This window comes from Plectropomus leopardus, chromosome 13, assembly GCF_008729295.1.
Source record: "Plectropomus leopardus isolate mb chromosome 13, YSFRI_Pleo_2.0, whole genome shotgun sequence".
Lineage (NCBI taxonomy): Eukaryota > Metazoa > Chordata > Actinopteri > Perciformes > Serranidae > Plectropomus > Plectropomus leopardus.
The window spans coordinates 21,267,832-21,294,007 of NC_056475.1; the positions used below are offsets into that span (position 1 = coordinate 21,267,832).

The 26,176-nt window shown below is 39.6% G+C and overlaps 3 protein-coding genes across 4 annotated transcripts; all 3 read left to right on the plus strand.

Moving 5' to 3' along the window:
- The first annotated feature begins 450 nt into the window (after positions 1-450).
- Positions 451-6,165, plus strand: LOC121952902. The gene is made up of 5 exons (XM_042499774.1): positions 451-507; positions 1,784-2,107; positions 2,336-2,643; positions 2,768-2,863; positions 5,101-6,165. Exons 2-5 carry the CDS (start codon positions 1,799-1,801, stop codon positions 5,264-5,266), a joined length of 879 nt encoding a protein of 292 aa, XP_042355708.1. The 5' UTR covers positions 451-507; positions 1,784-1,798; the 3' UTR covers positions 5,267-6,165.
- A 1,625-nt stretch (positions 6,166-7,790) lies between these two features.
- cct8 (chaperonin containing TCP1, subunit 8 (theta)) lies at positions 7,791-17,350 on the plus strand. 2 transcript variants are annotated; one of them, XM_042499605.1, is made up of 16 exons: positions 7,791-7,947; positions 8,975-9,065; positions 9,192-9,271; positions 9,373-9,522; positions 9,838-10,018; positions 10,132-10,193; positions 10,340-10,477; positions 11,724-11,902; positions 12,164-12,230; positions 12,324-12,411; positions 12,492-12,607; positions 12,955-13,026; positions 13,177-13,341; positions 13,680-13,799; positions 15,426-15,554; positions 17,060-17,146. In XM_042499605.1, the coding sequence occupies exons 1-15, from the start codon at positions 7,888-7,890 to the stop codon at positions 15,531-15,533; spliced, it is 1,677 nt and encodes a 558-aa protein (XP_042355539.1). In that variant the 5' UTR covers positions 7,791-7,887; the 3' UTR covers positions 15,534-15,554; positions 17,060-17,146. The 2 variants fall into 2 exon arrangements, with proteins under 2 accessions (XP_042355539.1, XP_042355538.1); XM_042499604.1 differs by lacking the exon at positions 15,426-15,554 and having other exon boundaries at positions 7,793-7,947; positions 17,060-17,350.
- Positions 17,351-18,068: 718 nt separating this feature from the next.
- Positions 18,069-25,746, plus strand: rskrb (ribosomal protein S6 kinase related b). The gene is made up of 13 exons (XM_042499879.1): positions 18,069-18,258; positions 20,478-20,768; positions 20,920-21,003; positions 21,382-21,450; positions 22,109-22,178; positions 23,051-23,158; positions 23,425-23,465; positions 24,090-24,117; positions 24,401-24,490; positions 24,651-24,739; positions 25,007-25,117; positions 25,252-25,365; positions 25,471-25,746. The coding sequence occupies exons 1-13, from the start codon at positions 18,229-18,231 to the stop codon at positions 25,705-25,707; spliced, it is 1,362 nt and encodes a 453-aa protein (XP_042355813.1). The 5' UTR covers positions 18,069-18,228; the 3' UTR covers positions 25,708-25,746.
- Positions 25,747-26,176: the final 430 nt, after the last annotated feature.

Consider the following 26,176-nt stretch of genomic DNA (forward strand, 5'->3'; position numbering starts at 1 on the left):
ATATCAAACAAAAATGTTTAACGAACGAATTACAAATGTCTAGTGTTTCCTCACCTTTGATATCTTTCAGTCCATGAAATGTTTGGATGTAATGGTCTATTTCTATTTTGAATTCTTGTTTTTCTTCCATTTACATTTATAAATCGAATTTTTCCCATTAAAAAAAATAATAAATTCAAAATAAATAAAAGTTAAAATAATTTTTCAAAAATAAAAATAAATTTGAAAAAAAATCAGACTTTCAAATATAAACCCAAGCATAGACATACAGATTAAGACCATGGATCTATAATAATAAAGTCTGGATGCAGCCAGATTAAGACCAGCACGCCGAGACGTAACGTATTACGTCATACGGGGGCTTTGCGTATAGGGCGTGGTGGTGTGAGTGTGCGTGTGTGTGCGTGCGGTCTGCGGTCCGCCGCCAAATTCAAACAGTGAAGAAAGAAACAACAGCAGCAGCAGGCAGCTGAAGCAGACGGTCCTCCTCACTACTGGTTCTTTCAGGTAAGAAAGCGGCTCGGTAGACGGTTATTTAGCTGGTACTAACGTGAGGTGTTTCATTTAGACTTCATTTATTTTGTAACAGCTGAGATATTAACGTTAGCTAACGTTGTTACTGCAGATAAGCTAACGGTGCGGACACAGCCCTCTTTTTGTTGTCTGTGTATGATAATCACCGGCCGTTCATTGTTAATGCTGCTACTTGAAGACGTTTCATTGTTGAGAGTGTGAAACTTGTAGCCTCTTTGTGGTTCTCATTTGACGCAGACGTGCTAAATCACTGCTACTTGCTCCTGTAGTTGTGTTTTGTACGGAGCCACTCAGAGTTTAACTTTCGAAGGTAAACAGGACAGGAGCAAAGCTAGAAATCCTGATCAAACAATAGCTATGAAACTTTCACTAACACGATTAACTGCTGCCTGATTATGCGGGTTGTTACGGGTCGTTTCCCGTCCTTTGTTCTTCGACATTTTTCACATATTTGGTCAGTAACATAATTGTGCAGTAATCTCTGAAAGAACCAGCTACACTTAAATTAGCTCAAGGTTGTGAGGATTTAAAGTTGTATCTCTGTAATTATCTGGAAATGTGTTGGGTTTTTTGTATTTTTGTTGTTGTAATTCTATGATACCTATTGCCATAAAATGCCCTATCACAATATCTAAGAGCTGAATGTGATGTTTTTAAATAGCTTGTTTACTCAAACAATCTGTCCAAAATTCATTCAATTTATGATCATAAAAACAGCAAATCTTGACACTCCAGAAGCTGAAAACAGACTTATTTTGCTTGAAATGTATACAGATTTGTCCTTACAAATTCTAGCTATATGTTTTCATTTGTGAGATCTTAACTGTCAGAAAAAATATATTTTTTTGTCCAAATAAGTCAAGTTCCAAGTCATTTATTTATCACTTTAAAGTGCAAAACAGATTTTGCACTATATTCCTTAATAAAGACAGACACATATGTGTACACATACAAAGAAACATAATAGTGTATTTGAATTAAAAATAAAGTGTTTTTCAAAAAAAATTTCTTAAATTTGATTTCAGGTTATTTTGGTGTTAAAAAGTATGAAATTTAAGTGTGAGATATCCATAGACACTCTGGTTTATCTACAGTACCAGAAAGTCTGCACAAGATGAGGAGTTATTTTCTAAATAATTTTCTTCAAACCTATGTGAAGGACTAATATTTGTTTTAAAACCTGCTGTTCAAAACATATTTTACTATATGATAATGCACACTCTTGCTTTTCTGTTGTCCCCTCTTGCAGATAAGCTCAGTCGGCATGGCGTCTTCAATGATGGATGGAGTTGGTAAAGCTGTGGTGGGAGTCTGGCGGGCACATACAGTCCTGGATGAGTCTGACGGGGCAGAGAGCTCCCCAGAAGCACCCGACCGTTTCCGAAAGCTTCGCTCTTCGTCTTCCCTCAACTCTCTGCGCATGTCATTGCGCAAACGTCTCCCGCTGCGTGATGTTCAGACCAACTCTCTCCCAGAGAACCCAACTTGGGAAACCCTAAAGCAGCAGCCAAAGACCAACACAGTCCGTAAACTTACTCGCAGTGCTCGCAACTCCATCACTGAAGTGTGTCAGGTGGGTGGTTTGATGTGGTTTTACTTTGGTTGTGTGTGCCAAATGATTTTGTGTGTGAAAAGGCTTGGAGCTTGTTCACTTTTAATTTTTCATGCTATTATTTAGCTGTTAGTTCCAAACCCGCTTCTACAACCCGTGTGAATTCAAGAACAGACTGATAATAAAGCGATCTGTGTGCTAATTTTGATCCTTCGTCATCATCTCTTTTTCCTTTTCGTTCTTACTCAGAGGCTGCAGAGGACAAGAGAGTTTGCACGTGGGGAGTGTTTGGTAGAAACCCCAGGCCGGATGTGTGATGGGGAGGAAGCCTGTGTGACGACTTCTCGCACCCCAAGACGTACACCTGGCCGGGCTGTAACACCCAGACGCACCCCCAGAGCAGCAGTCACACCTGGGCGTACCCCGGGCTCTAGAGGGAGAAGGACTCCTGAGGCGGGCGTACGAGGGGTGAAAACAGGAGGAGGCAGGCGGCAGCTGGTCCGCATGGCTGCATTACGGAGTCCCTTTGCCTCCCCTAACACACAGAACCAGAGGATGTGAGTCTACACAGCTGCATTCATACATGTTGTAGCTGAGGAATCTGTGGCTTTCTTATGTTAGCTACTTTCAGTACTGTTGTTGTTTTCTCTGCTCTGAGTGTTTGTTTCTCTGCTGTAACAGAAAGTTTGACCAAGATCTGGAGTCGGTGTCTAGTGGGCTCAGGAAGCTCAAACACCTGTCCAAGGCATTTGATGACTTGATTGGCAGAGACGACAGGTAAAGCATCTTCATCTGCACTTTCTCTATATTAACTATTAGTCAGAAGTGTTTGCATTTAAGATGTTTCTGTTATTTTTTCTGAGTAATAGTGAACTGTTAGCAGCTGAAATGCTGTTCAACTACTTACAGGGTTCCCACAGTCATGGAAAATATAGAATTTTGCAATAATCTTCTGTGTATAACTTTCCTAGTTATGTAACATGACGGCAAATTTATTTTCTTTAGCGTGCATTGCTGGGTGACATTTGGGTGACTACGTGTATGTCAGCGAGCTGGCACTTTTTGAAGAGTTTGAATCACATATGTTTGAAAAATGCAGCGTAATTGGGGTCAGAAAAAAATATATTAGGAAAAGTTTTGAAATGTTGTCCATGAAAATGTGAGGGAACCCTGTATTTATGAATGGAAGCATGTGTGTGCTGTAGCTGAATGAGAGTGTTGTGTGCAGTCAGGAGGCCATCATTGCTCCATTTTCGGTTATTCATACATGTTGTGCATAGAGGAGACGCTCTCTTCACCCTCCCACCCAAAGAATCCCAGCACAGCTTGTGGGTCCCCGGCTCCCCTCCCCCCACACACATTCTTCCCGGCTAGATTTGAAACTGTTTCTTCTGGTATTCGGATGAGGAGGGAGTTAGGGGGCGACAGCAGGGGGAGAGGGTGTATGGGTGTGGGAACTGGAGCCAGATGAAATTACAAAAATGTGCTTGAGAGAGCTTGGCGTTTATTTACATCACTTCCTGTGTTGACATTCAAAATGTTGATTTGCGGCACGAACCAGCCAATAAAGAATGAGATGCACTGTGAAAAAACAGAAAGCACACGGACAGTGACTGTGTCTGTGATCAGTGTGTGTTACATGCAACCAACAGCTTTTTCTCCTCACTGGATGACGATCTCCTCCTTTTAGAATTAAACACAATTTTGTTTTCTTCCTACAACAGGCAGTTCAACTATTCCCTAATGATGGAGTAGGGAAAAAGGTAAAAATCCGAATATTTAAAAAGTTATGCTTCTAAAACCAGCTGAGCTGTGCAAACATGTGCTCTGAGTGTAACTAATTTTGTGACGTGAAAGCGCATGGTGTCGATGCATGGACCGCTGCGTGTGTATGGACCTGCTGCAATAAGGAGCTGCCCTTTTATGATGAATAACTTGCATTGTCTAAACAAAGAATGCTCTTCCTCGCTATCAGATTCACACTTCCTTCCTCCGTCACTGCTCTTTGCTTTACATATTTACACATTCTCTGTCACTTTATCAGCTCTGACATATTTTTTCTTACTTACCCAGGTTTTTGTGAGTTGAAATGTGAATTTATGTTTCTCAAATCCAAGTTCAGAAATGGACTGAACATAAATATAAATAATACTACTGAAGCACTGCTTTTAAAGTCTTAGAATGTCTTTTATAGATATTTTTCTCCTGATAGATTAAAATTTGTGTTCATTTTAGAAATAATAATTGTATTGTCCCTTTTTTGTCATTAAAATGCAGCTCCTTTTAACAAATAATTTAAAGTAACTGTGTAGAAAATTTGAGGTGATTTAGTGGCGCCAACTGTGGAGATTGCAGCTTGCAGCCAGCTGAAACTTCTGGTGAGATTTCCTAAGTGTTCATTGTTCAGGAGGTTTTTACCGGGAGCCGAATAAACCACAGAGGTCTTTTCTCCTCTTCCTATTCCTCTCCAAAACAAACGGACCCAGTGATTAAAACCAAGACAAACACAGAATATAACAATTTCACATTACAAATCAGTGTTTTTCTGACAGTCTGCTTGTGGAGGGGCAGCTAACTATGGTGGCCAACGCAAAAATGTAAATGGCCGGATCTAGAGCCAGTGTTTGGTTTGTCTATTCTGAGCTACTGTAGAAACATGTCAGTGCAACATGGCAGTCTCCATAGAAAAGGAGCCGCTCCGTATGTAAATGCAGCTGATTCTAAGGTAACGAAAACCAAACTATTCTCATTGTCTGGCAATTATGCTGAAAACATACTTATTGTATTGTCATCCATTTCTGCCAATATATCCCCTTAAATCCAACACACTGAACCTTTTAAAAAAACATGTTTTTTAAGATGCAGAGAAGCAAATGAATTATGTATATGCTTCTGTTTTCCATTTTTAATTGGTATTGGTGCAGTCTTGACATCTTAAATGCAAGAGGATGGTGCCTGTGGACACTTTTGTTAATCACTTGCTGTCTGTTTATTCTCTCTCTCTCTCTTTGCAGAACCAGTACAAGGGAACGTTCAGGAGGAGCAGGAGCGGTCATGAGAAAGTTGGACCCCAGCGGTAAACTCAGTCGCTCAAACCTCACACGTCGAGCCACGAACCTCTCAAACAGGCTAGGAGGTTGGGCCCACACAGCTGTGAACACTATCCACAAACCTAACTGAGCTACACATATGTGTGTTTGCGTGTAAAACATGGGACCTTTTTTATAGCCTTGCTCCACATTTATCATTATTGAGGCATCACTGTTACATTTATATGTAATGGTGTCATGATGATACTGGGAGACTGTTCTGTGGCAGCTTTGTCTTTTTTTTTTTATCTATGTCGTGTGTAGTTTTCAACATTCAAGTTATTCTTGTGTGTTTACACGTCTCAGGTTAGCTGGTTTTGGGTGAAATATCCTCATTGTAGCTACCAAAGGGAGTTCTGTATTGTGGTGTTTGTACCTGTTATAGCTGCTACAACCAAATGTCGTAGTTACATTTTGAAGATACTAATATTGTAGTTTGTATTCACTCTCTGCATAGAAACCTTTTGCCTGTTTCTAAAGTTTACCTTTAAAGAAACACTGCACAAGACCAAAATTGTATCTGGGAAAACTAACACTAAATTTAGTGACAATGGGGAGATGCATTTCCCTCTACTTTATACGTATGCAATAATGTTACTAACATTTGTTATTCCTTTTTTTTAAATGTCATTTGATTATGCCAAATTTTAAAGTGTATTTTCTATGAAAGGGGACTTTTTTATATAATGTTACATAGTCAAGCAGTATTTCAGTGGGGTTTTTTTCATATCTTTCTTTGAGGCAGAGGTTGGCACTTTTTAATAACCCTTTGATGATTCATGCATCAATACTGTACACAAATAATTTGATAATGTGATGACTCATTTCCCGATGTCAACAATGATGATGTTGTAAAGCCATATCCAGCAGGTTATTAGTGTCCTGACCGTCACTCTGATATTTCTTTGTATTGCGACCCCCTTTTCTGCAGCCATTAGGGAAAAGGAGACATTGTGCCTGAATGTGGAAAAAAAATCTCAAAATAAAACCTGTAAGCTTTCAACAATTCAGTAGTCTTGGCCTCTTTGTTACCATGATTATTGCAGCACAGTCACTGTAATTTGGATTATTTCTAACGCAAAATATTACCCTCCTCTTGACATGATGAAGCCGGTCTTGCTATTGTAAAATGTCCATATTGTTTTAATGAAATGAATCTGAAATGTGTTGTTCCTGTCAATGATTGTCAGTATGTGTGTCCATGTAACTTTATTCAGCTAGAACCAGATCCACAGCACATCTGAATCAGTGGTGAAGTCAACCATTGAATGTGGAGAAGATTCAACGTGTTTTAAAAAGAAACTTCATAATCTAATAGGATTTGAAATCTCTTAAACAGACTACTTGAAGTGTGACAGTAGAAAACACTTTACTTTTCATGCAAGTACAATATTTTTTACAAAAATGTACAAATATTGTAAAATGTAGAATTTAGAAATTTGGTGTGATTATATAGTTCCTTCTTTGTTATTTTTATTTCTAGTTTTTGTAGTTATTACATTTCCCATGTGTTCCACTTATTGCTTGAAATCCAATTTTTTTAATACTATAATTAAGGCGTGATTTTTTTTTAAAAATTGAAATATGTGTAAAGAGTCTCCCTTTTGAAAATAACTAAAATAAAGGTGAGATTATCCATCCAGTTGCATTTTTTCAATATCATAAGATAATGTTCACAATATGATAATTGGCAACTTTTATATCATATTACATTTTAAATACCTCAATAATAATCCATTGATGTAAAATGTATAATTAAACACTGGCAGGCTCCATTCAGCACAGTGAAATATTTACTTTTTTTATTCTTTTATAACTATTTTAAAGAAATTTCCATACATTTTTGTTGTCTTCTGCGTCTTCTTTTGCCTTTTAATACAAGGGTTTTCAGAGCATTTTACACGATAGTTGTAGTTCTTTTACAAGTAAAAAATGATCAGAGGTATAAAAATTAGAAGTAAGCTCTGGAACACACTGCCTATACATATAAGAGATGCTGCCCCGCTAAATATTTTTAAAAGATAACTGAAAATGTATCTCTTCATTTAAGCCTTAATTAGCTCTGACTGAACTGCTTTGCATTTTGCAACACACTTACGCACTGCTGCACCTCTTTCTAATGTTGTATTTTCCTTAATTTTATGCAATTTAAACACTATTTTTAGCTTTATTTTTATTAATATTATCTCAATGTGTTTTATTTTCCACCTCATGTTATGCATTCTGTTTTTATCCTTTTTTTATCTTAAGTGGGTTTTATCCATGTGAAAATGTATTCCATGTATTCTATTCTGATCTTATCTTTACAGGTGGGTTTTATTATGTCTTTGTGCCCTCTATGTCTTTTCATTTGAAGCATTGTGCATGTAATTTTTTTGTTGTAAAGCATCTTTCTTGTATGAAAGGTGCTATACAAACACAGTTTCTTCTTCTTATTATTATTAGTAGTAGTAGTAGCATTTCTGGCTTCTTTTTTATGTAGTCATATAACTTATGCATACAACACATATAGAGGTAACAGCTCCCCCAAGTGGTGAATCGTGGTCGCGGCTACAGAGGCGAGACTCGCTGGGTTTGTCCCTTGTTGTTATCCGTCTGGAGCTCCACGCCTCGCGGCAGTCGCTCCTCCTCTGTCTCTCCGGCTTTGTACCCAGAGCTGAACCCACGCCGCGGCACCTTCTCCAAGATACCGGGGCTGCTAAACATCCCAGAATGGCTCTTCACGTTCCCAAAGCTCCGGGCTTTGCCCAAATGTTGAAGGATGGCGCCAAGGTTAGGATAAATCATTTTGTCGGTGTAGTTTTGTAGCTTTGAGTGTGTGGTTGTGAAGTAGCATGCTAGCTAGCGTTAGCCGCTGAGTTAGCACGCTCATTCGCAGTCATGTGGGAGACTTCTAGAAAGATGCCAGGCCGCCCTGAGCTGCCGGACCCGGAGCTGCTGAGATGGATAGAGAGCTGCATGTTGTTATTATTGCCCTCTCTGGCACTTAGACATTTTGTGTCTATGTTTCTACAGTGTCTCAGTTGTTGTAATAATTGACTGTCAGACAGAAGAGCGCCTCGTTAGCGTTTAGCTAACTGTCAGAGCTGAGGTTTTGATCGTCATTTAGGCTGGACCAGAGATGCTGATGCTTCCTGTTAGCTCATCTTACATCCCTTTATGGTGTTTGTCCAAGTTGCTTATTGTCGCACATATTGATAACAGCTCATACTCCCAAGATAACGCTGATAGCTGCATTAGAATTTTGATTCCGTATTTCCTATTTAAATGTAAAATGACAATTATTTGTCTGACATACACTCTGAAGAAATTTACCACTTTGACTTTCTGTGTTTGAAAAACACAGGACGAGGATGATGAGGTGCTTAACAAAAAAAAGCCATAAAAATTAGCAAGAAATTAGTATAAAGTTACAAGATAATTTCCTTTAAAAAATACGTTTTTTAATTGTTTTGTTTTAAGAAAGTGCTTTAAAAAGTTTTTCTTAACATCATTTTGAATACATAATTAGGTATTTTCTTTTTTTAAGTTTCCTTGACTTTTTTTCTCGTTTTTTTATTAACTTATATAAAAGCTATTATTTCCTCCTAGCTAATTTTCCTTCCTTGTCACCTTTTTCTCTATTTATTTATTTTTATTTTTTTTCGCAGTTTGCAGGACATATCTTGTCAGGTTGCTCATGCTGAAAAGCTGTATGATTGCGGCACAAGAAAACCGATATCGATTCATGTGTTAAAGGGTAATCCACCTGCTGTGAAAAGTGACAGCAGTTGAGTTTTTATGTATTTCTTCGTTGCAGCACTACTCAGGGCTTGAAGAGGCAGTCTTCCGTAACATCAGAGCCTGTAAGGAGCTTTCTCAGACCACACGCACCGCCTATGGGCCAAACGGTAAGCTCTCTACTCCCACAGTAAGATATTTTTTGTATTAAGTCTCTGTTCGGGCTTTCACCTATTAAAATGTTATCGGCAAGACAACAAAACCAGTGATGGCTAAATTATAAAATTGTTTTTCAGGTATGAACAAAATGGTCATCAACCACTTGGAGAAGCTGTTTGTCACCAATGACGCTGCAACGATTCTCAGAGAGCTTGAGGTGAGGAAATCTAACATTCTCATGCAACATAGCTCATATAGGAATGGTTTATATGTATGAGGACTTTTAACATTCTCCATAAATGTCATTTATTCTTACAGGTGCAGCATCCAGCAGCCAAAATGATTGTGATGGCATCCCACATGCAGGAGCAGGAGGTCGGAGACGGTACAAACTTTGTCCTGGTGTTTGCTGGAGCTCTGCTGGAGCTGGCTGAGGAGCTGCTCAGGATGGGCCTGTCGGTATCAGAGGTAAACAAATGTATTCACCTTTACCTGTAATTTGTTGCTTGTCTTCTGTATAAAGTTGTTTTTGTTTATTTCTTACTGTTCATTTTAACACTGTTCATTTTCTTGTTGGTATTTGGAGTAACAAACTGTATTTTTAGAATCCCAGAAAAAAAGAGCGCACAGTTGTTCTTCATGCAAATCAGCTACATATTGGCTAATGCAGTCATTTTTTGAATTTTTGTTGTTCATGTAATAGTCTTCAAAGACATAGATTTTGAATCCCAGAGAAAAAGATTACTATAATAACTCACTGTCCCCTGTTCCTCTTTCCCTCAGGTGATCGAAGGCTATGAGAAAGCTTGCAAAAAGACTCTGGAGATCATGTCGGACTGCGTATGTTCCTCAGCTGAGAACCTGCATGATGTTAAAGAGGCGACAGCTCTCATCCGTACAGCAGTCATGAGTAAACAGTACGGCAATGAAGACTTTCTCGCCAACCTCATCGCACAGGCCTGTGGTGAGTCAGCAGTTCAGACCTCCGAACAAAATTAGGTGTCAAAGATAATTAACTGGGTTCAAAGGAAGTCTGAGCATCACTGACTTTCTTTTCTTAACTGGTTTGTTCTACAGTGTCCATCTTCCCCGAATCTGGCAATTTCAATGTTGATAACGTCAGAGTATGCAAGATTTTGGTAAGAGGCATCATCCATTGAATGGTGTGTGTGTGTGTGTGTGTGTGTGTGTGTGTGTGTGTGTGTGTGTGTGTGTGTGTGTGTGTGTGTGTGTTTGTGTGTGTGTGTGTTGTTTGCCTCTAAGTTAACCTCTGTGGTGTTTCCAGGGTTGTGGAGTGACAGCGTCCTCCGTGCTACATGGCATGGTTTTTAAGAAGGAAGCAGAGGGCGACGTCACATCAGTTAAAGACGCCAAGATCGCCGTCTTCTCCTGCCCCTTTGACTGCATGGTGACGGAGACCAAGGTAAAGAAAACTTCTTTCTCTCTTTGAACATTAGATAAATGTGACCCAAAGCAACTAAAATGAATTGAGCTTATTACATTTATGTCACAGTAGGAAAAGCGCAGGTATAAGTAAAAAAAAAATTATGGCTTAATGTCACTTAAGATGGCAAGCAAATCAGATTTGTTTTTCAGATCAGATCTTGAAGTCTGACTGTCCGCACTCTGATTTTTAAGTGATCAGGTTGTATTTGTGTGTCCAGACTAAGATTGCAGTGGTTATACCAGTTTTCAGGTCTACTGTGGTACTACTCTACTGTACTGTCCATCCCCCCCAAAACCATCTGTTTTTATTCCTGCAAAAGTCATTGTAACTGATAATAATAATAATAATTGGGTAATAGCACTATACCGTGAAAACAAGAAATTTTCTACGATGATAATTGTACAGTAAAAATCTCATATCATTATAACTCTAGTCCAGACATCACAGCCCCTTTGCATCGGTTGCTGTGGCAACGACACAGGCATCAGTAACTATGAAGCTACACTGTCACACAGCTTTAAGCGAAAAAGCAGATTTGGGCTGGCAGTGTGAACAAGGCCTTAGATTCAGGGTCCTGGTGTGGTTATGATGCACCAGGACATCTGACTAGAACAGAGCTGCTGCAAATCCTAATAATAACATCAGTGCTTTTCTTACTGTGACAAGTCAAACATGTCTGCTTTGGAAAAAGGCCTGTGATCAGGTGTATTTAAACAGGGATCAAGAGAAAAAGTCACGGAAAACCTGGAAAAGTCATTGAATTTCATAATCACATTTTCCAGGCCTGTAAATGTCTTGGAATTATTCAAAAATCATTGAAATTTTTGTAAAAGTCATGAAATTTTGTTGTGTGTAATGATTTGTTAGAGTAATCTTTCATGTATAACCTTCCACATAATGTAACAAATTGACAATTTTATTTAATTAATTAATTAATTTTTTTGAGCTGGAGTAACGAAGCTCTAATATGTAACAACTTTATTTTTTTAATCACATATGTTATTAATGTGCTCCTTGTGTTGTGGCTCATTCTTTACGTATGCCCACTAGCTGAAATTATGTTTGAGCAGAGTTTGAATCTGATATGTTTGAAAAATCACCGGGTAAGCGGGGCCAGTCGTGGAAACGTTTTGAAATTTTATCCATGAAAATGAGTAGGTGCCCTGTGAACCCCGTGAAGGTGCTGATCGTGGTGCTAACGATGATCTTATCGGTCTTTTAGGGCACAGTGCTGATAAATAATGCAAAGGAGCTGGTGGACTTCAGTAAGGGAGAGGAGGACATGATGGAGGCTCAGGTGAAGGCCATCAAAGAGGCTGGTGCCAACGTGGTGGTAACTGGGGGGAAAGTGGCTGACATGGCGCTGCACTATGCCAACAAGTACAAGCTCATGGTGGTCAGGTAAGACCCGGGAGACCTCTGATGATCCAAATAAGTGTTAATTATGAATGATCAGATGATAGGACAGAGAAGTTTTCTCCTTTCATGATAATGGACACTACCAAGAGTGAACAGGGACAGATGACATTTGTAGTGTTGTGTTGTGTTGTGTTGTGTTGTGTTGTGTTGTGTTGTGTTGTGTTGTTGCAAAGTCTACATGGCAATACAACCTTTTATCACAGTGTACATCCCAGTCCTAAATCCTCCTCCTTCCTCCATCAGACTCAACTCCAAATGGGACCTCAGGAGGTTATGCAAGACTGTGGGAGCTGTAGCATTGCCCCGTATGGTGAGTGTCATCCTGTTTTCCACGGATCAGGTATATAATAAAATGCATCATTACATCATGTATAATTTTTGCTTTTCTGCTTTTTTTTTTAAGACGGCTCCAACTCCAGAAGAGATGGGTCACTGCGACAGTGTGTACCTGTCAGAGGTGGGGGACACTCAAGTGGTGGTCTTCAAACACGGTAAATCCTTTTTTTTTTTATTGTAAACCTGATTTCTGCTCTGTGAGTTTTGTGCTCAACATATTGTTTGTTTTAAACAGAGAAAGAAGACGGTACCATCTCAACGGTGGTGATCAGAGGCTCCACTGACAACCTGATGGATGACATTGAGAGGGCCGTAGATGACGGAGTCAACACCTTCAAGGTTCTGGTCAGGGTAAGTAAATCACTTTAGGATTTTTGCAACTTTAGCAATTCGAAATATAAATTTAAAAATCTGTCAAAAGAAAAAAAATGCGAAATGTTTTTTTTTTCTTTTGTTTGCAGAAAATATATATATATATCTCTGTGAAGAGTATCTCATTCATTCCTTGTACTCTCGTATTTCTTTGAAGTTCAGCTGTTTACATTTGTTGATAATTATTGTAAAACAGTTTGTGTGTAGCAAGTAATATTTATTAAATTATCTGCATAGTCTAAGAGCTGAACCCTTTAAATTTTTTTTATCGTTAACTGCTTGGCCTGCATAAAAGCTACAGTTTCTGTGTCATTCACCACCTTCAGGACAAGCGACTGGTGCCCGGAGCAGGAGCCACTGAGATCGAATTGGCCAAACAGATCACCTCATATGGAGAGGTACGCACATTTAACCACATAAGCTCAAGTGCAGCAGGTTCACACTAACGCCTCTCCTCATGGTTTTGCCATTTTTCTCTGTACTGCATCATTGGCTGATAAACTGCAAAAACATCACTTCTTGTTTTTTCCCTCCTCTTGTCTCTGCAGTCCTGCCCGGGTCTGGAGCAGTACGCCATTAAGAAGTTTGCTGAAGCCTTTGAGGCTTTGCCACGAGCGCTGGCTGAGAACTCTGGTGTGAAGGGAAGCGAGCTCATCTCTAAACTGTACTCTGCACACCATGAGGGAAACAAAAACATAGGCTTCGACATTGAGGTGTGTATTAATATTGAAAAAAATGTAAAAAAAAAAAATGTAAAGATTGTTATTTAGTCATGTTTTATTTTTTTGCCATAGTACACAGAAAATCCTTCATATAGTGTTTTTAAATGCTCTCACTGATGCATTTTAAATAATGTGAGATTTAAAGTCTATAATGGTATTTAACATACAACAGTGTAGCCTGTTATTATTTCTTATCGTGCATGTACAGAATTGCAGGCAAGGACAAAAAATTCATATTACCTCTGAGTTTATTTGTGGATGTTTTGTCGCTACATGTTTCTGTGTTTGGTGTCTGATGTCTGTTGATTTGGATGTGCTGCTGTCTTTAGGGAGAGGGCCCCGCTGTGAAAGACATGCTTGAAGCTGGTATTCTGGAGCCTTACCTGGTCAAATACTGGGGTGTCAAACTGGCTACCAACGCTGCCATCACAGTACTGAGAGTTGACCAGGTGCGTACAAAAACTCACAAATACCCACGACACACAGATGATCAAAAACAGCCAAAAAGGTGGAAATATTTTAATGTGCTGCTTCCAAGACATACACATTAAATTCTCTTTAAGGACAAGAATGGCTTTATTTTACGGTTCTTGGGGTTTTTTTGGCACAAATTCTATGAGTGGACCCAAACAAAAGTCAGTCCTGCACTGCGAGGGGATTATTTTCACCAGATATTATGACAGGAGAGATTTAAATATGATGTATTTCAACAGGTTTTCCCAGTAAAGGATAATTAGCAAAAAAATGCAAATACTGCATTGGAGGTGTGTTAGTGGAATCACTTTTTTGTTTGTGGTCTTCTTATGGGATTTGTTTACAGTAAGAAAAATCTAGAATATAGCCTCACCCATATAACCAATCTGCAGACAGTAACTATTATTCTGAGCAATTTGCTTCTTAATTTTATAGTTTTTAATTAAATAATTTAATGTCATATGGATTTGAGAGTTTTCAACATAAGGATTTTAACTATCAAACGAGTCTCTTTCTTGAGTTGTGGTGTGCCTCTTTACATTTAAGAGTCACATTCATTCATTTTTTTATTTCACAAAGGATTCAGCTTTAACATTTTCCTCACCAGGTAAATATACACACAAGACAGATTACTTGTTTCAAATATATTGTGTCTGTTTTTGTTTGTTTTAAAACTTACTGTGTTCTTAAATTCAGCAGGCAAAGTGTTATTGGTGCGGCCTACAGTGTAGTGCAGAGGTCTTAGGCCACCTTAAACTTTATTTTAGCAAGGTTACACTGATCAAACACATTTATTTCTCAGTAGTCTCTCTACTAAAATACAACCAGAACATACAGAAGATATGAATACAGTATTAAAAATGCAAATATTTCAGAAAAAAAACTGTCTCAAGAGGCCAAAGTTGCAGGTATTTAGCTTGACTTCTCTTTCCTCTTAGCATGTCTTGAACTCTCTCGGGCAGACAATGTGAGATTAACAATACTAATCTTCTGGTATACCAGAAGATTATTGTAGAAAACTTCAAGATAGTTAGCCCAAGAGAGCTCAAGAGGTGCTGTGTGGAAAGGGAGGTCAAGCTGAATATTGACTTCAGGCTGAGAAGTCGTTTTATTCTGACTTTTTTTTTTTAAAAAAAAAAAAAAAGAACCACAAACTAAAACATATTTTAACTCATATACTATTTTTACTAGTGTACAAACAACCATTCCCAATTTACCTACCACCCAATTAGATACATAAACAAATAACGATCCCAGGTTTATTACATTACATATTTTTGTGTTACAAAATTCATAGAAACAGCCCTAACACAGTCTTTCCTCATCCATATACCCGCCAAAAATATCTTTTTGTTAGAGTTTGTTTAATTGCTTTATGTTCGTGCTTTGTTTCAACCCACAAGTCTGCCCCCTACTCTGAAATACACAGTCTCTTTTCAGTTTTACAAACACATTATCTTTTAGAATTAAAGTTCGATATTTATATATCTCCTCTATGGCGGCCTAAGACTTTTGCACAGTACTGTATGTGAAACAGTGTTCTCCAGGTAGTTGACGTTAGTGTGTGTGTGGGTGTGTGTGTGTATACACGTACGATGCAGATCATCATGGCTAAGGCTGCAGGGGGACCAAAAGCTCCCAAGCAGAGAGGCCACTGGGACAAGGACGACTGGGAGGAAGCGCCTGATAAATTTGAAACACATCATTAGAGGGCACACACACCTCCATCAGTAGGTCCTTGACTGTGTGTGTGTGTGTGTGTGTGTTTTTGACTCACACAGACGTACTCACGGGCTCACAGGACACTGAAGTTGTAAAATGTTTGTTTATTTTGCCTGTCACTACTAACACCGGGTGTGATACACAACTCAATGCACGGAAATGCTGAGCTGCAGCATTCAGCCACTTCTCGGGTGTTTACTACCAAGTGTGTCACTGACTGCGGACTAAACCACAAAACCGATGATGGGAATGGTTTGATAGCATGCTGCATGTACTCATGAACTCTTTTCATTGCAGTGGACGTCCTCAGGCAAGTGCAGAACTCCGACATGGTGCATGGAAGATGATTTATTAATATAAATATGGAACATGATGTAAATGAGAGTGGATTCTGGGCTCCAGAGGCTGGTGTGGCTCTGTTGTCTGCTGATTGTTTTCCTAAAATCACCATGAAGCCTTCTGCTTCATCAGAATCAAACCTGGAGTCTCTAGATCTCAGCCCACTTCTTTTAGTACCAGCAAAGTCTGGGAATATTTACTATACCTTTAAAAAAAATCCCAGATGATCATGATGATCTTTTCCCTTGGTACAGAGTGCCTGAAGTGCTATGATTAGTCCAAGCATTGAAAGATTCAGTGTGTAGAGTAAAATATAATAACAAAGTATGTTTTCTTAAGTGTGTAACTGGGGACTGCTGCTCAGAATTTAGAGCAGTCATCCACTAATGTGAAGGTTGCCAGTTTTTTTTTTTACTTGAAGCTGCTTTAGTGTTTTAACTGGTTTAAATCACCAAGTCCACTTGTTTTGGAGACAAAGAGACCTCTGCAGATAATTAGGCTAATCATAAAAACCTCCTGAACATCTGGATCTTAAATTATTAGGGTTAAAGATGAGCAGACGTTAGAAGGTGCTGAGCTAATAACCTGTCTGCGGCACAGTGTCGGAGAAACACTGATTGGCAACATAAAATTGCTTTGTTGATTGGTTTTACTGGTGTAAATCACCTGGTCCGTGTATTTTGGAGAGGAAGACTGAGGGAATCTTAAGTGGGAGTCCATGCTTAGCACATTAGAGGGGTTTCAGCGGGTTTTAATCTGCATTTAAATCTTCCAAATCCAAATCCAACACACGGCTCTTTTAAAAGCACCGTTGCATTTCTCTATTGCAGCACATTTTCTTACAGCATACTTCTCGCCATATGATCTCATGAATATTTAATCGCCATAAATAGCCCTCCTTGGTATCTGTAGGTCTTTAAATCCACTCTTTTGCTTTGAAAATGTATTCTTAAGTCATTATTTGAACAGTTAAAGTGTAAGCGTGTTAATGCGATCTCACTCGACTGTTTATTTGAGGATTGTACTCCGTGCTAATTACTCTCTAACAGGTACGCTTAGTGTCATAGTTGATCCGAGCCGCCTGCATCCGAGCCCACAGCCTGCTGCGTGGATCAAATGTTTTACATTTCCACCCCAGAAAGAGCTGACCCACTGCTGTCTTCTCTTCTTTCAGATCATCATGGCCAAACCAGCAGGGGGACCCAAAGCTCCCCAGGGCAGGAAGGACTTTGACGAGGATGACTGAATGTGATGCCCTCCAGCTGATGCCCCTTTAACCCTGAACGCTCCCACATGGATTGACAAAACCCTTTTCTACTTGTTTATTTAAAGCTCAACAGTTTGGTTTATGTTGTAGAAATGACCACTCATCGGTGAACAGATATGTGCAAGTAAAATGTATGGATGGCACTGTTTGCTTTTTTTGTTTTTAGTCCCAAATAAAAGGCACTTGGGCTGTCATTAAGTTGTTTGGATTTTTGTTTTTGTGTTTTGTTTTTTTTTTGCTTCATTGTGTCGTTGAGAAATGATGTTCACATGGCTGGTTCATCTGTTCAGTAATTGTGGTTCAAGTCTTAAAGTGATTTCACTTTGAGGTTTCTGGTCCTTCATTTAGGGGGAAAGGGTGATGGTGTTTTTATTGGCCTCTTTCTTGTCACCTGTCTCCATTCTGTAAAGTTACATCTTACCTTTGAGCTCATAAATCAGCACCATCCTGAGCTCCATGCATGAATTTACCTTAGGTGTCTCCCTGTGGGTTTGCTCCTAACATCATGTTGAGGCAGCAGAAATTATGCATGCGCTGGTTTTATTTTTAGAACCAGTGAACTGAAGAAATGAATGGACAGGCCGATTGGAGATCTATCACCACAAAATGCATTCATAGTTTTACTGATGCATGCATTTGTTTGCTCTCTGCAAACTAAAAATTATTTGATCCGCTATGCAAATGATGTAAACGATAGCATAATGCCACTTATTTGTTGAACTGATGTGTGCGGCTCTGGTTTCAGGGAGCAGCAGGGGGAGCTGAACTCCACCAGGTTGCAGTCTCATTGGATGGTGGAGCTCAAGATGTGGGCGGATTTGCGCTGACGTTGCCCATACTCGGGATTAACTTGTTTTTATGTCGCCATATCTATCACATTTTGCACCGAGATAGCCTGATCAGCTGCAGCTTATTGATAAAGAGTATAAGTGGGCGTCTTAAATCCTTAATTTAGTGTCTGCGTTGTGCGTAAAACTGTTGATAGGCCACGATGGAGGCACGCGGGACGATGTGAGGTGTCTGGATGAGGCGCAGACGTCGCACTGAGTTTGCAGTGCTGATGTCCTGTCACACTGATGGGGGCCGACGGCAGTAAAAACAGGAAGGTGAGCTGAATGAAATTCCTGCTTGCAAAGGTGTGACGCATGTAGTGGGGGTTCCCTGTTTCCATGGTGATGATTTGGTTCCCGAAATCCCCGAGCAGTGACGGCTTCAGTCTTTTTGAATGTGTTCTAACATGTTTTTTTCCCAGTATACTAAACTAACGTGTAGGCAGAATTCGTTATTAATAATGCATTAGTAATTTATATTGATGTTAAACCTTAAACGAGCTTTTGTGTCCTTAAAAAAGTGCTTATAATTTTTACGCTTTTACTTTGAAGGCGAAATCTTATCGTTTCCGGTATTGGTATCTGAAATCTATTGGCAATTGAACCCTTTTGAACACACACTATCCAAGTTAAATCCTAACATTGCCCAGTCTCTTGTCAGACGTCAGGCGGATGTCGCACTGATGGCAGTTATTCTGCTGATTGATGCGACTCTTCATTTGGCTGTGATGATAATAACATCCTGCATGGCTGATTACACACATCTTGCACCACAGAGCATCAGATCTGTTGTGCAGCCCAGAGGGAGAGAGAGATGGGGGGAGAAGGGTTGAGTGACTGCAGATTGGATGTGGAGCAAGTGTTTTTTCCCCTCATAATCAGAAAATAGAGCAGGAATGGCTAAGTGAAACTAATCTGTAGGTCACTGCAGCTCCACTGATGCATTTTAGGGAGGTTGTACAAGGTTACAAATCGAAGTTAGGCTGATCATTTTGCAATCGACAATAATACGGTGGGAAATCTTTTGTAGAGGGACTGCAATTTCTGCCCCCACAGCTGCCTCTATATTAGGTCTGTCATTAGGTCCGCAGCCACAGGCAAGTCTGAGAAGTGAACGGACTCAGCAAGTCAATGAGAAATTATATACAATAATAACCATACACTTTAGTCACAATACAATATTGTTGTGACTTGAAACATTTTGTAATATGCTGAGCATTGCAATATCATGTTGCAATTAATAACCTTTGTCCAACTATACATTTTGTCTCTAAATCTTTTTTTTTTAATCTAACAAATTAAATTTTTAAATATACCCTGAAGTTTTTCCACTTCAATCATTTTCATTGCAGCAAATTGTATCTAGTGGAATGAAAAACAAATTGAATTTGTTAATCTAGCAAAGTTTAAATTGTGTTTGCAATATCAATGATTTATAACATTAGGAAAAACAATACTTGACTTCTGTGTACTGATACAATATTGATGCACAGAATATTGCGATGCTATGGTGTATTGAGTTTGTCCCCCATCCCTAGAAAGTGTATTTATCATATGCAAAATACCTATATATGTCTCAGTGGAGCTGCAGAGTTGGAAACACATGGTTTAACAACAGCAGAGGAGATGTGTTTGCACTGAGCAGCTCTTCAGTGCATGAAGCAATGCTTAGGCAACTCTCCCTGGATAAATAATGAATAAAACTCATTTTTAAAAGGCCTCTCTTTGTCCTGCATATCTCATAGCAGCACTGTTTGCTCATGAGTTTCTGGGCTATGAACTCCTAAAAGGTCAGGTAAAAGAAGAAAGTTGCTTTTCATGGTGCACGTCTGCCTTGATAAATTTTGATTGCGTAAAACAGCCTCAACACTTTGTCCAGTGCACAGTGCCTGGAGTTGCATGCATAAAAGCTGATGAAGCCCTTTAAAGGAATACTTCACCCACAAAATAATCATTTGTATATAAGTTACTCACCCCATGTTACGTTGAAAAAATCTTTGTTTTTTTTCCCCATAATGAATGAAGAATCCAAAAACACCAAAATCATATTGAAACAACTGTTTAAAAACTCACAAAACATGTGCAGTATAATCCAATTCTCATTTACCCAGTCATTTGCCCAGAACCTCTTAAAAATGCATCTTTGCTAAAAAAACACTTTTGCACACAAGTAGAGCGCCTGGACAAGGGCATGCGTTTGAATGCCAATACAGAAGTGAGGCTTTTTGGTTGTCTTTCTTTTGCTTTGTCTTGTTTTGTTTTTAAGAGAGAAACATAAGTGTTCATCAGGATATCAAGGTAAGATGGTGTGAGTGATATACATATAATCATTTTGTCAGTATTCTGTAAAGGTATAAGTAGGAAATTTGCATAAAAAGGTTTTTTTCAAATGTCTTCCCAGAAAGTTTAAGTACTGACATGATGCATTTTGTAGCCTTCTGCTAACCTACACCATTATGCTTCTTGGTGCATCCCTCTCCCCGTCTCCCCACCAGAGGCCCGCTGAAGGCCAGGAGGATGAGGACTTCTCATCTGGATGGCGTGGCTTCCTCTCCAGCATGGGTCTGTCCATCCCTGCAAGCCTCTGTCGCCTGGCCCCACCTGCCCTGCGTCTGGGCCAGCGCCGGATGCTCCAAGGCAAGGCCCCTGACATCCCAGAGCACGTCCTGAGGTTGGCGGGAGTCGGCCCGGGAAAGCTGAGAGCGGAGTGGAGCCTGCCGGGGTTCATTACCATGTTCCTGCCCGAATTCCCCCACAGAGCTGTGCCTGGGCACGAACATTTTCAGGTAGACCTCAACTCCAACATAAACTCTACAGTAACATATCAGGGCTTTATATGATTAGATAATGCATTACTTAGGGTGCTTTTACTTTTTCACTTTGCCCGCCTGATGTTTTCACTTAATTGCTCTCTGTAACTGTTTTTTGTTCCGTCAGGTGTTGAGTTACATCGCCAAAGGTTCGTTTGGACCCATTCTAAAAGTGAAGGATAAGAGCAAACAGAAAACATACGCCGTCAAAGTAAGTCTTCTGCCTCAACTTCACATTTTAAATATGTTTATTTGACTGTTCCAAGCCATGAATGATCAGCCAGTTTTTTTAATTCAGGAAAACTAAACTGACAAGTCGAGAGTCAGATAGTTGAAAGCAAGAAATTTATAATGTTATATGCAAGCAAACATTTTTAAAGTCCATCATGTCCATCCTTTTAATATTCAAAATTACACCCAAGTCAGAAATTATTGTAAATATAGTCACAAAGGCTTTTAACAACTACACACGAATAAGATTCTTGTCATAAAGTTGTGAAATAATTGTGGAAAATTGAATTTGAGTATGTCATAATCCTTGCATTCCCATGTAGTGTTATTTCATCCCAGTGTTTTTGTCATCCAACAGGTCATACCTAAATCAGAGATTCTGAGACTGGGGGTGTTGGAGCAGTCAAAAGAAGAAGTTATTGTCCAGGTGGGTTTTGAGAACAGGTCTTGAGAACAAGTTTTTAGACTGTTATATGTTGGTTATTGTATAGAGCGTGGATCATGTATACTGGTGATGATTGATGAATTTGGTGAATTTACCATTTCCAAAGCCTCTCATTTTGCATAGTGAGGGAAACCTTACTTAACAGTGTTAACAGTGTAAGCAAACTAAGGATCAAAATAGCTGTTTCTCTAAGCTGAAAAGCAATAAAATGTTATGTCCAACCTATCACACAAGGGAATGAACATAAAATATCACTGTATGCAGATGATGTATTGTTATACATTGCTGATTTATTAAGTGTAACAACATATTCCAACAGAATAAATTAAGTATGTGTAAAACTTATACTGTGAATGGATATGTTGATACGATGTGGGAGACACTGTAAGCTAATGGGTCTAAGGAGGTGATAAACCTTTTAGGCATTGTTATTTTAGGTATTTTTTTAATATTTTTATTTATCTGCAATGACTAATTTAGAATAGTTTAGTCTCTGAATTTCACCAGCTTGGCCTGACATTGTTAGTGAAGTGATATCTCCGAAATTAGTTAGATGCAGTAAAGAGAACAGTACAGACTTTACTTTGATCAGGGGCCAAAACTGAGATTTTTCAGGTTGATCTTGGACCTTTGCCCGCAGCGTCAGGTTCACCACCCATTTGTCCATGACCTCCAGGACTGCTGGCAGACTCAGCGCCACCTCTACATTAGTGAGTCAGCCAGAGACTAGTGACCCAACCCAGAACCACAATCCAAAAACCCCTTACTCCACCTTCTCACCTCAACCCTGGTTGTCATGTCCAGAATCACCCACCATCCCCAACCCAACACCTAGAACACAATGAGCAAAAGACGAAGTGATTTCGTATTAAGTTTTATTATTCTGGTCGTTTTTCCTGGACACTTTGACCCCTACGACCCACCACTGCCTGTGCATCCAGTATCTGCTTTGCCCCCTTTCCTCCAGAGTATTTGCCCTTTTTCCCAAATCAGGCACTGACTCAGAAAGTGTGACCCAGTTTGTTTGCTACCCCACCCCCTGTGAAAGGAGAGCAAAGTTAGCCCGGGGACCAGATGTTGGACGCTGCTGCAGCTCAGCAAGAGCACGTGTCACATTCGAAAGAGAGGACGCCCATGCTTGCTGAAACAGTGAATCATCACTGAATCATTACTCTATAAATGTCAATATGGGGCTTTTTTGGAGCAAATCAAGACTATATAAATCCATTGTCCTGTATTATGGAGGGCGGCCCCTTGAAGCGAGATTACTCTATCGCTAAGAAGAAAGGGATGATCTATTATTCCAGACACATGCCTATTTACTTCTGCACCCCAACCCACTTTTTAATCTTTGTTTTTCAAACCTGGGTGCTTGGAGGACGGGCTAAAAACAGACTATAGTAAATCTCCTTTATTTGGGTCTTAGAAGAAGATTGTTTTTACACTGTCCGCACTTCCAGATCACACTCCTCTCTCCTAATACCTTTCACCAGTGTGTGTTCCACATCCCGCCAACCTTCACCCCCCCTCATACCTCATGTTGATGACAGAGCTGTGTCTTAATACTCTCTCTACTCCACAGTGTGTGACTACTGCAGCACTGGAGACCTGTACACCTACTGGCAGATGATTGGTCAGTTTACAGAGGACACAGTGCGAGTGTTTGCGGCAGAGTTGGGATGTGCGCTCGGTAAGTGTTAAAACCCCTCACATTTGTCCTCAGACATCAGACACCCTAATTAGGTCAGAGGTGACTACAGGAAAGTTGTCATAGCCAACAGTATTTAATTGAGAGTAATTATAAAAGGAGGACTCATTAAAAGAGATTAACTCTCAAAGGATTTTCCACAGCAACAAAGCAGTGCCATGGGCGTGAAATATGCCAGTATGATTTTAGACATTTTAGATCTCTGGTTAAGTTTTAGATTTTTGTTCTTCAAAGCTGTTTTTTCGCAGGCTTTCTGCACGACTTTGGGATCATCCACAGAGACGTGAAGGTGAGAGAGGGAGACCATTTATTGTGATTACTGGTAAAAAATAAAATAAAATAAAAATGCAAACACATGTATTTCTTTTTTAAGAAAATTTTATTTTGTTTTTATTAAAATGTCTAACCTTGTGTGTAAAATAATAATTATTAGTCATTTAATAATGACGATAAAATAGAGTATCAGGGCCATGTTTAAAAATAAAATTCTGAGATTTTAAAAATAAAGTCATTATATTACAAGAATGAAGTCATAATTTCAGGGGGAAAAAATGTAATTTTCTGAGAATGAAGCTGTAATTTAATACAGAAAAAAACGTACACATTTGTTGCTCTTTATACTTTGTCACCTGATTGATCAAGTAATATGGCTTTTTGTCTCATAAAATAACAACTTTATGTTTGTAATATTAACACTTATTTCCTTGAAATACTGTGACTTTATTCTTATTAAGCTGTGGCTTTATTCTCATAATGTTACTATTTTTTTTCCTCAGAAGTGTTTCTTCCTTATGCTATGCACAAGGCTCTGTCAAAATCTGTCAAAAAATTGTTCTTTTTAACATAATTAATCTAGTACATGGTGAAAATGGCTTGGCGTCTAATTCAATCTTTTTGGCGGTGGTGTTTGCAGATGGAGAACATCCTGCTGACAGACAATGGTGAGTAAAAACCAGCAGAGAGCAGCATAGCTCCGGTGTGCAGGAGAATCTTCCAGGGATCATCCTGACTGCACAGCTGTCAGTCAATACATATTAATGCAAACTGAACATCTGCTGGCACTGAGAGAGAACAGCCTCTGCATCCAATTACAGTCACTAATGAGATCAGATTATGATGGGAAGATGTAGATATTTTGCATCAAAAGTAACATAACTGCATCAGCAGCAGGAAAAATCTCATGTCACTTGCTCATAATGATGTAGAGAAAATGGTCTTTTCTAGGACACCTCCGCTTAGCTGACTTTGGTTTGTCCCGCCGCCTGGAGAGAGGAGGACGAGCTTTTACCATCTGTGGAACCATCCAATATATGGGTGAGAAATATTCTGCCACAACCACGCATATAAATCTGCAGAGCAGAGATCACATTCTGTGCATCATTACGATCTAATATACCATGGGGGTGAATATATGAATGCACAAAGATATACGTAGTACATCCTGTGCTGTGAGCATGCTCTGTCTGCTCTGCAGCCCCAGAGGTGCTGAGTGGCGGACCCTACAATCACGCAGCTGATTGGTGGTCACTGGGAATTCTGCTCTTCTCATTGGTTACTGGGAAGGTGAGGTGTTGTTGCCGTTGTCTCAGCATGTCCTGCATGATGAGCAGATATTACTCACATTCATTCAGTCAGTGACGTAGACATTGTAGGAAAAAAAAGGTATTTTTACAGTCAGTAATCTAAATTTAAAGGACACAGAGTGCTATAGTGTTTTCATTCTAGTCATTAGAAGACTTATGTTTTGTCATGTAAAAGCCTAAAATCTGTCCCTCTGAAAATTTAAAAAATCTGAATAATGTGTCTTCATGTTCCTGAATCTCTCCTCAGTTCCCCATGCCTCCAGAACAAGACCACTGCAGTATGCTGAGGAAAGTGAGGAGTTTCCCCTACGAAATGCCCCTCAGCCTCACCTCCCCACTGGCCTTGCTAATAACGGAGGTGAGGACACAAAGTGTGATCAAATTGCCACAAAATCTGCACTTCAGACTATTTGACTACATGCACCAGTATCTAACTGCTCAGTTTGGCTTCTCTGATGTCACATCATGACCTGCACACGTTTCTCTGTGCAGCTTTTGTGTAAGACTCCCTCCCGTCGCCTGAGGACCCTGGATCGTTTCAAACGTCAAACCTTCTTCCGTGGAACAACTTTTGACCTCGCCCTCCTGCAACGCCAGCCTGTGGAGGTGACCGATGAACATCTGGATGCAGCCAACATGAGTAAGACTGTTAGAAAAAAAAATTCAAAAAAACATGAAATGTCATTTTTTTTCCCCTCATCACTTGTCCAGGTGATTCTGGAGCTGAGAGAGAGACCAGACCGAGCTGCCAAAGCTCGACGAGGCCTCACTTTGTCTCTGCAGCCTCTCAAAGGCTTCGACTATGACTCGTTCCTCAGCCCTCCAGCCACGCCGGACACACAGCTGGAAGCCGGCACACAAACCTACACAGCTGCACCGCTCCCTGGCCCGGCTCTCCAACTGCAGCCTTCTCAGGGAAAAGGCCCACGCAGAGAAGTGTTTGTGTGACAGACTTTGTGTTTACAGTATGGATACTAACACACTAAAGTAAAGGCCTACATGTATGTACTTCTGCACAATTATTCACCCTTACACACAGGTGTGGTGCGCCTTGTAAAATGTCTTATTTAGTAAAAGCCAATATGGCTTGTTATGATTCATTCTGACCTGTTAGTTTAGGAAGGAATGATTCGTTTGAGTAACATTTGAAAACACTTCCCAATTTGTTGGCGAGTTTTATGTTGGGGTTTTTTGTGATTTACTGAACATTATTTTTTTGCTTTTTTTTTACTTGTTTGCCTTTTTCCAATGAGCACCTTTTCAAGTCTATTGTATTTGCTCAACAGTTGTGCAAGAAAGATTGCGCTATTGTCCATCGATTTCTAGTTTACAAGTGACTGCTTATGGCCTCCCTGTTATCAAATTCAGCCCACATGGAAAAGTCATGCACAGAATTTCTTTACTTTTTTCCCTTTTT

Bases quoted from the DNA above. Each gene is read 5' to 3' on its own strand.
- rskrb (XM_042499879.1), top strand. From the start codon at position 18,229: ATGGGGGCCGACGGCAGTAAAAACAGGAAG. The intron at 24,118-24,400 runs GTGAGTAAAAAC...GGTCTTTTCTAG, and splicing joins CATCCTGCTGACAGACAATG to GACACCTCCGCTTAGCTGAC. The intron at 24,491-24,650 runs GTGAGAAATATT...TCTGCTCTGCAG, and splicing joins TGGAACCATCCAATATATGG to CCCCAGAGGTGCTGAGTGGC.
- LOC121952902 (XM_042499774.1), top strand. From the start codon at position 1,799: ATGGCGTCTTCAATGATGGATGGAGTTGGTAAAGCTGTGGTGGGAGTC. The intron at 2,644-2,767 runs GTGAGTCTACAC...CTGCTGTAACAG, and splicing joins AACACACAGAACCAGAGGAT to AAAGTTTGACCAAGATCTGG. The intron at 2,864-5,100 runs GTAAAGCATCTT...CTCTCTTTGCAG, and splicing joins TTGATTGGCAGAGACGACAG to AACCAGTACAAGGGAACGTT.
- cct8 (XM_042499605.1), top strand. From the start codon at position 7,888: ATGGCTCTTCACGTTCCCAAAGCTCCGGGCTTTGCCCAAATGTTGAAG. The intron at 9,272-9,372 runs GTGAGGAAATCT...TTATTCTTACAG, and splicing joins CGATTCTCAGAGAGCTTGAG to GTGCAGCATCCAGCAGCCAA. The intron at 12,412-12,491 runs GTAAATCCTTTT...TGTTTTAAACAG, and splicing joins AGTGGTGGTCTTCAAACACG to AGAAAGAAGACGGTACCATC.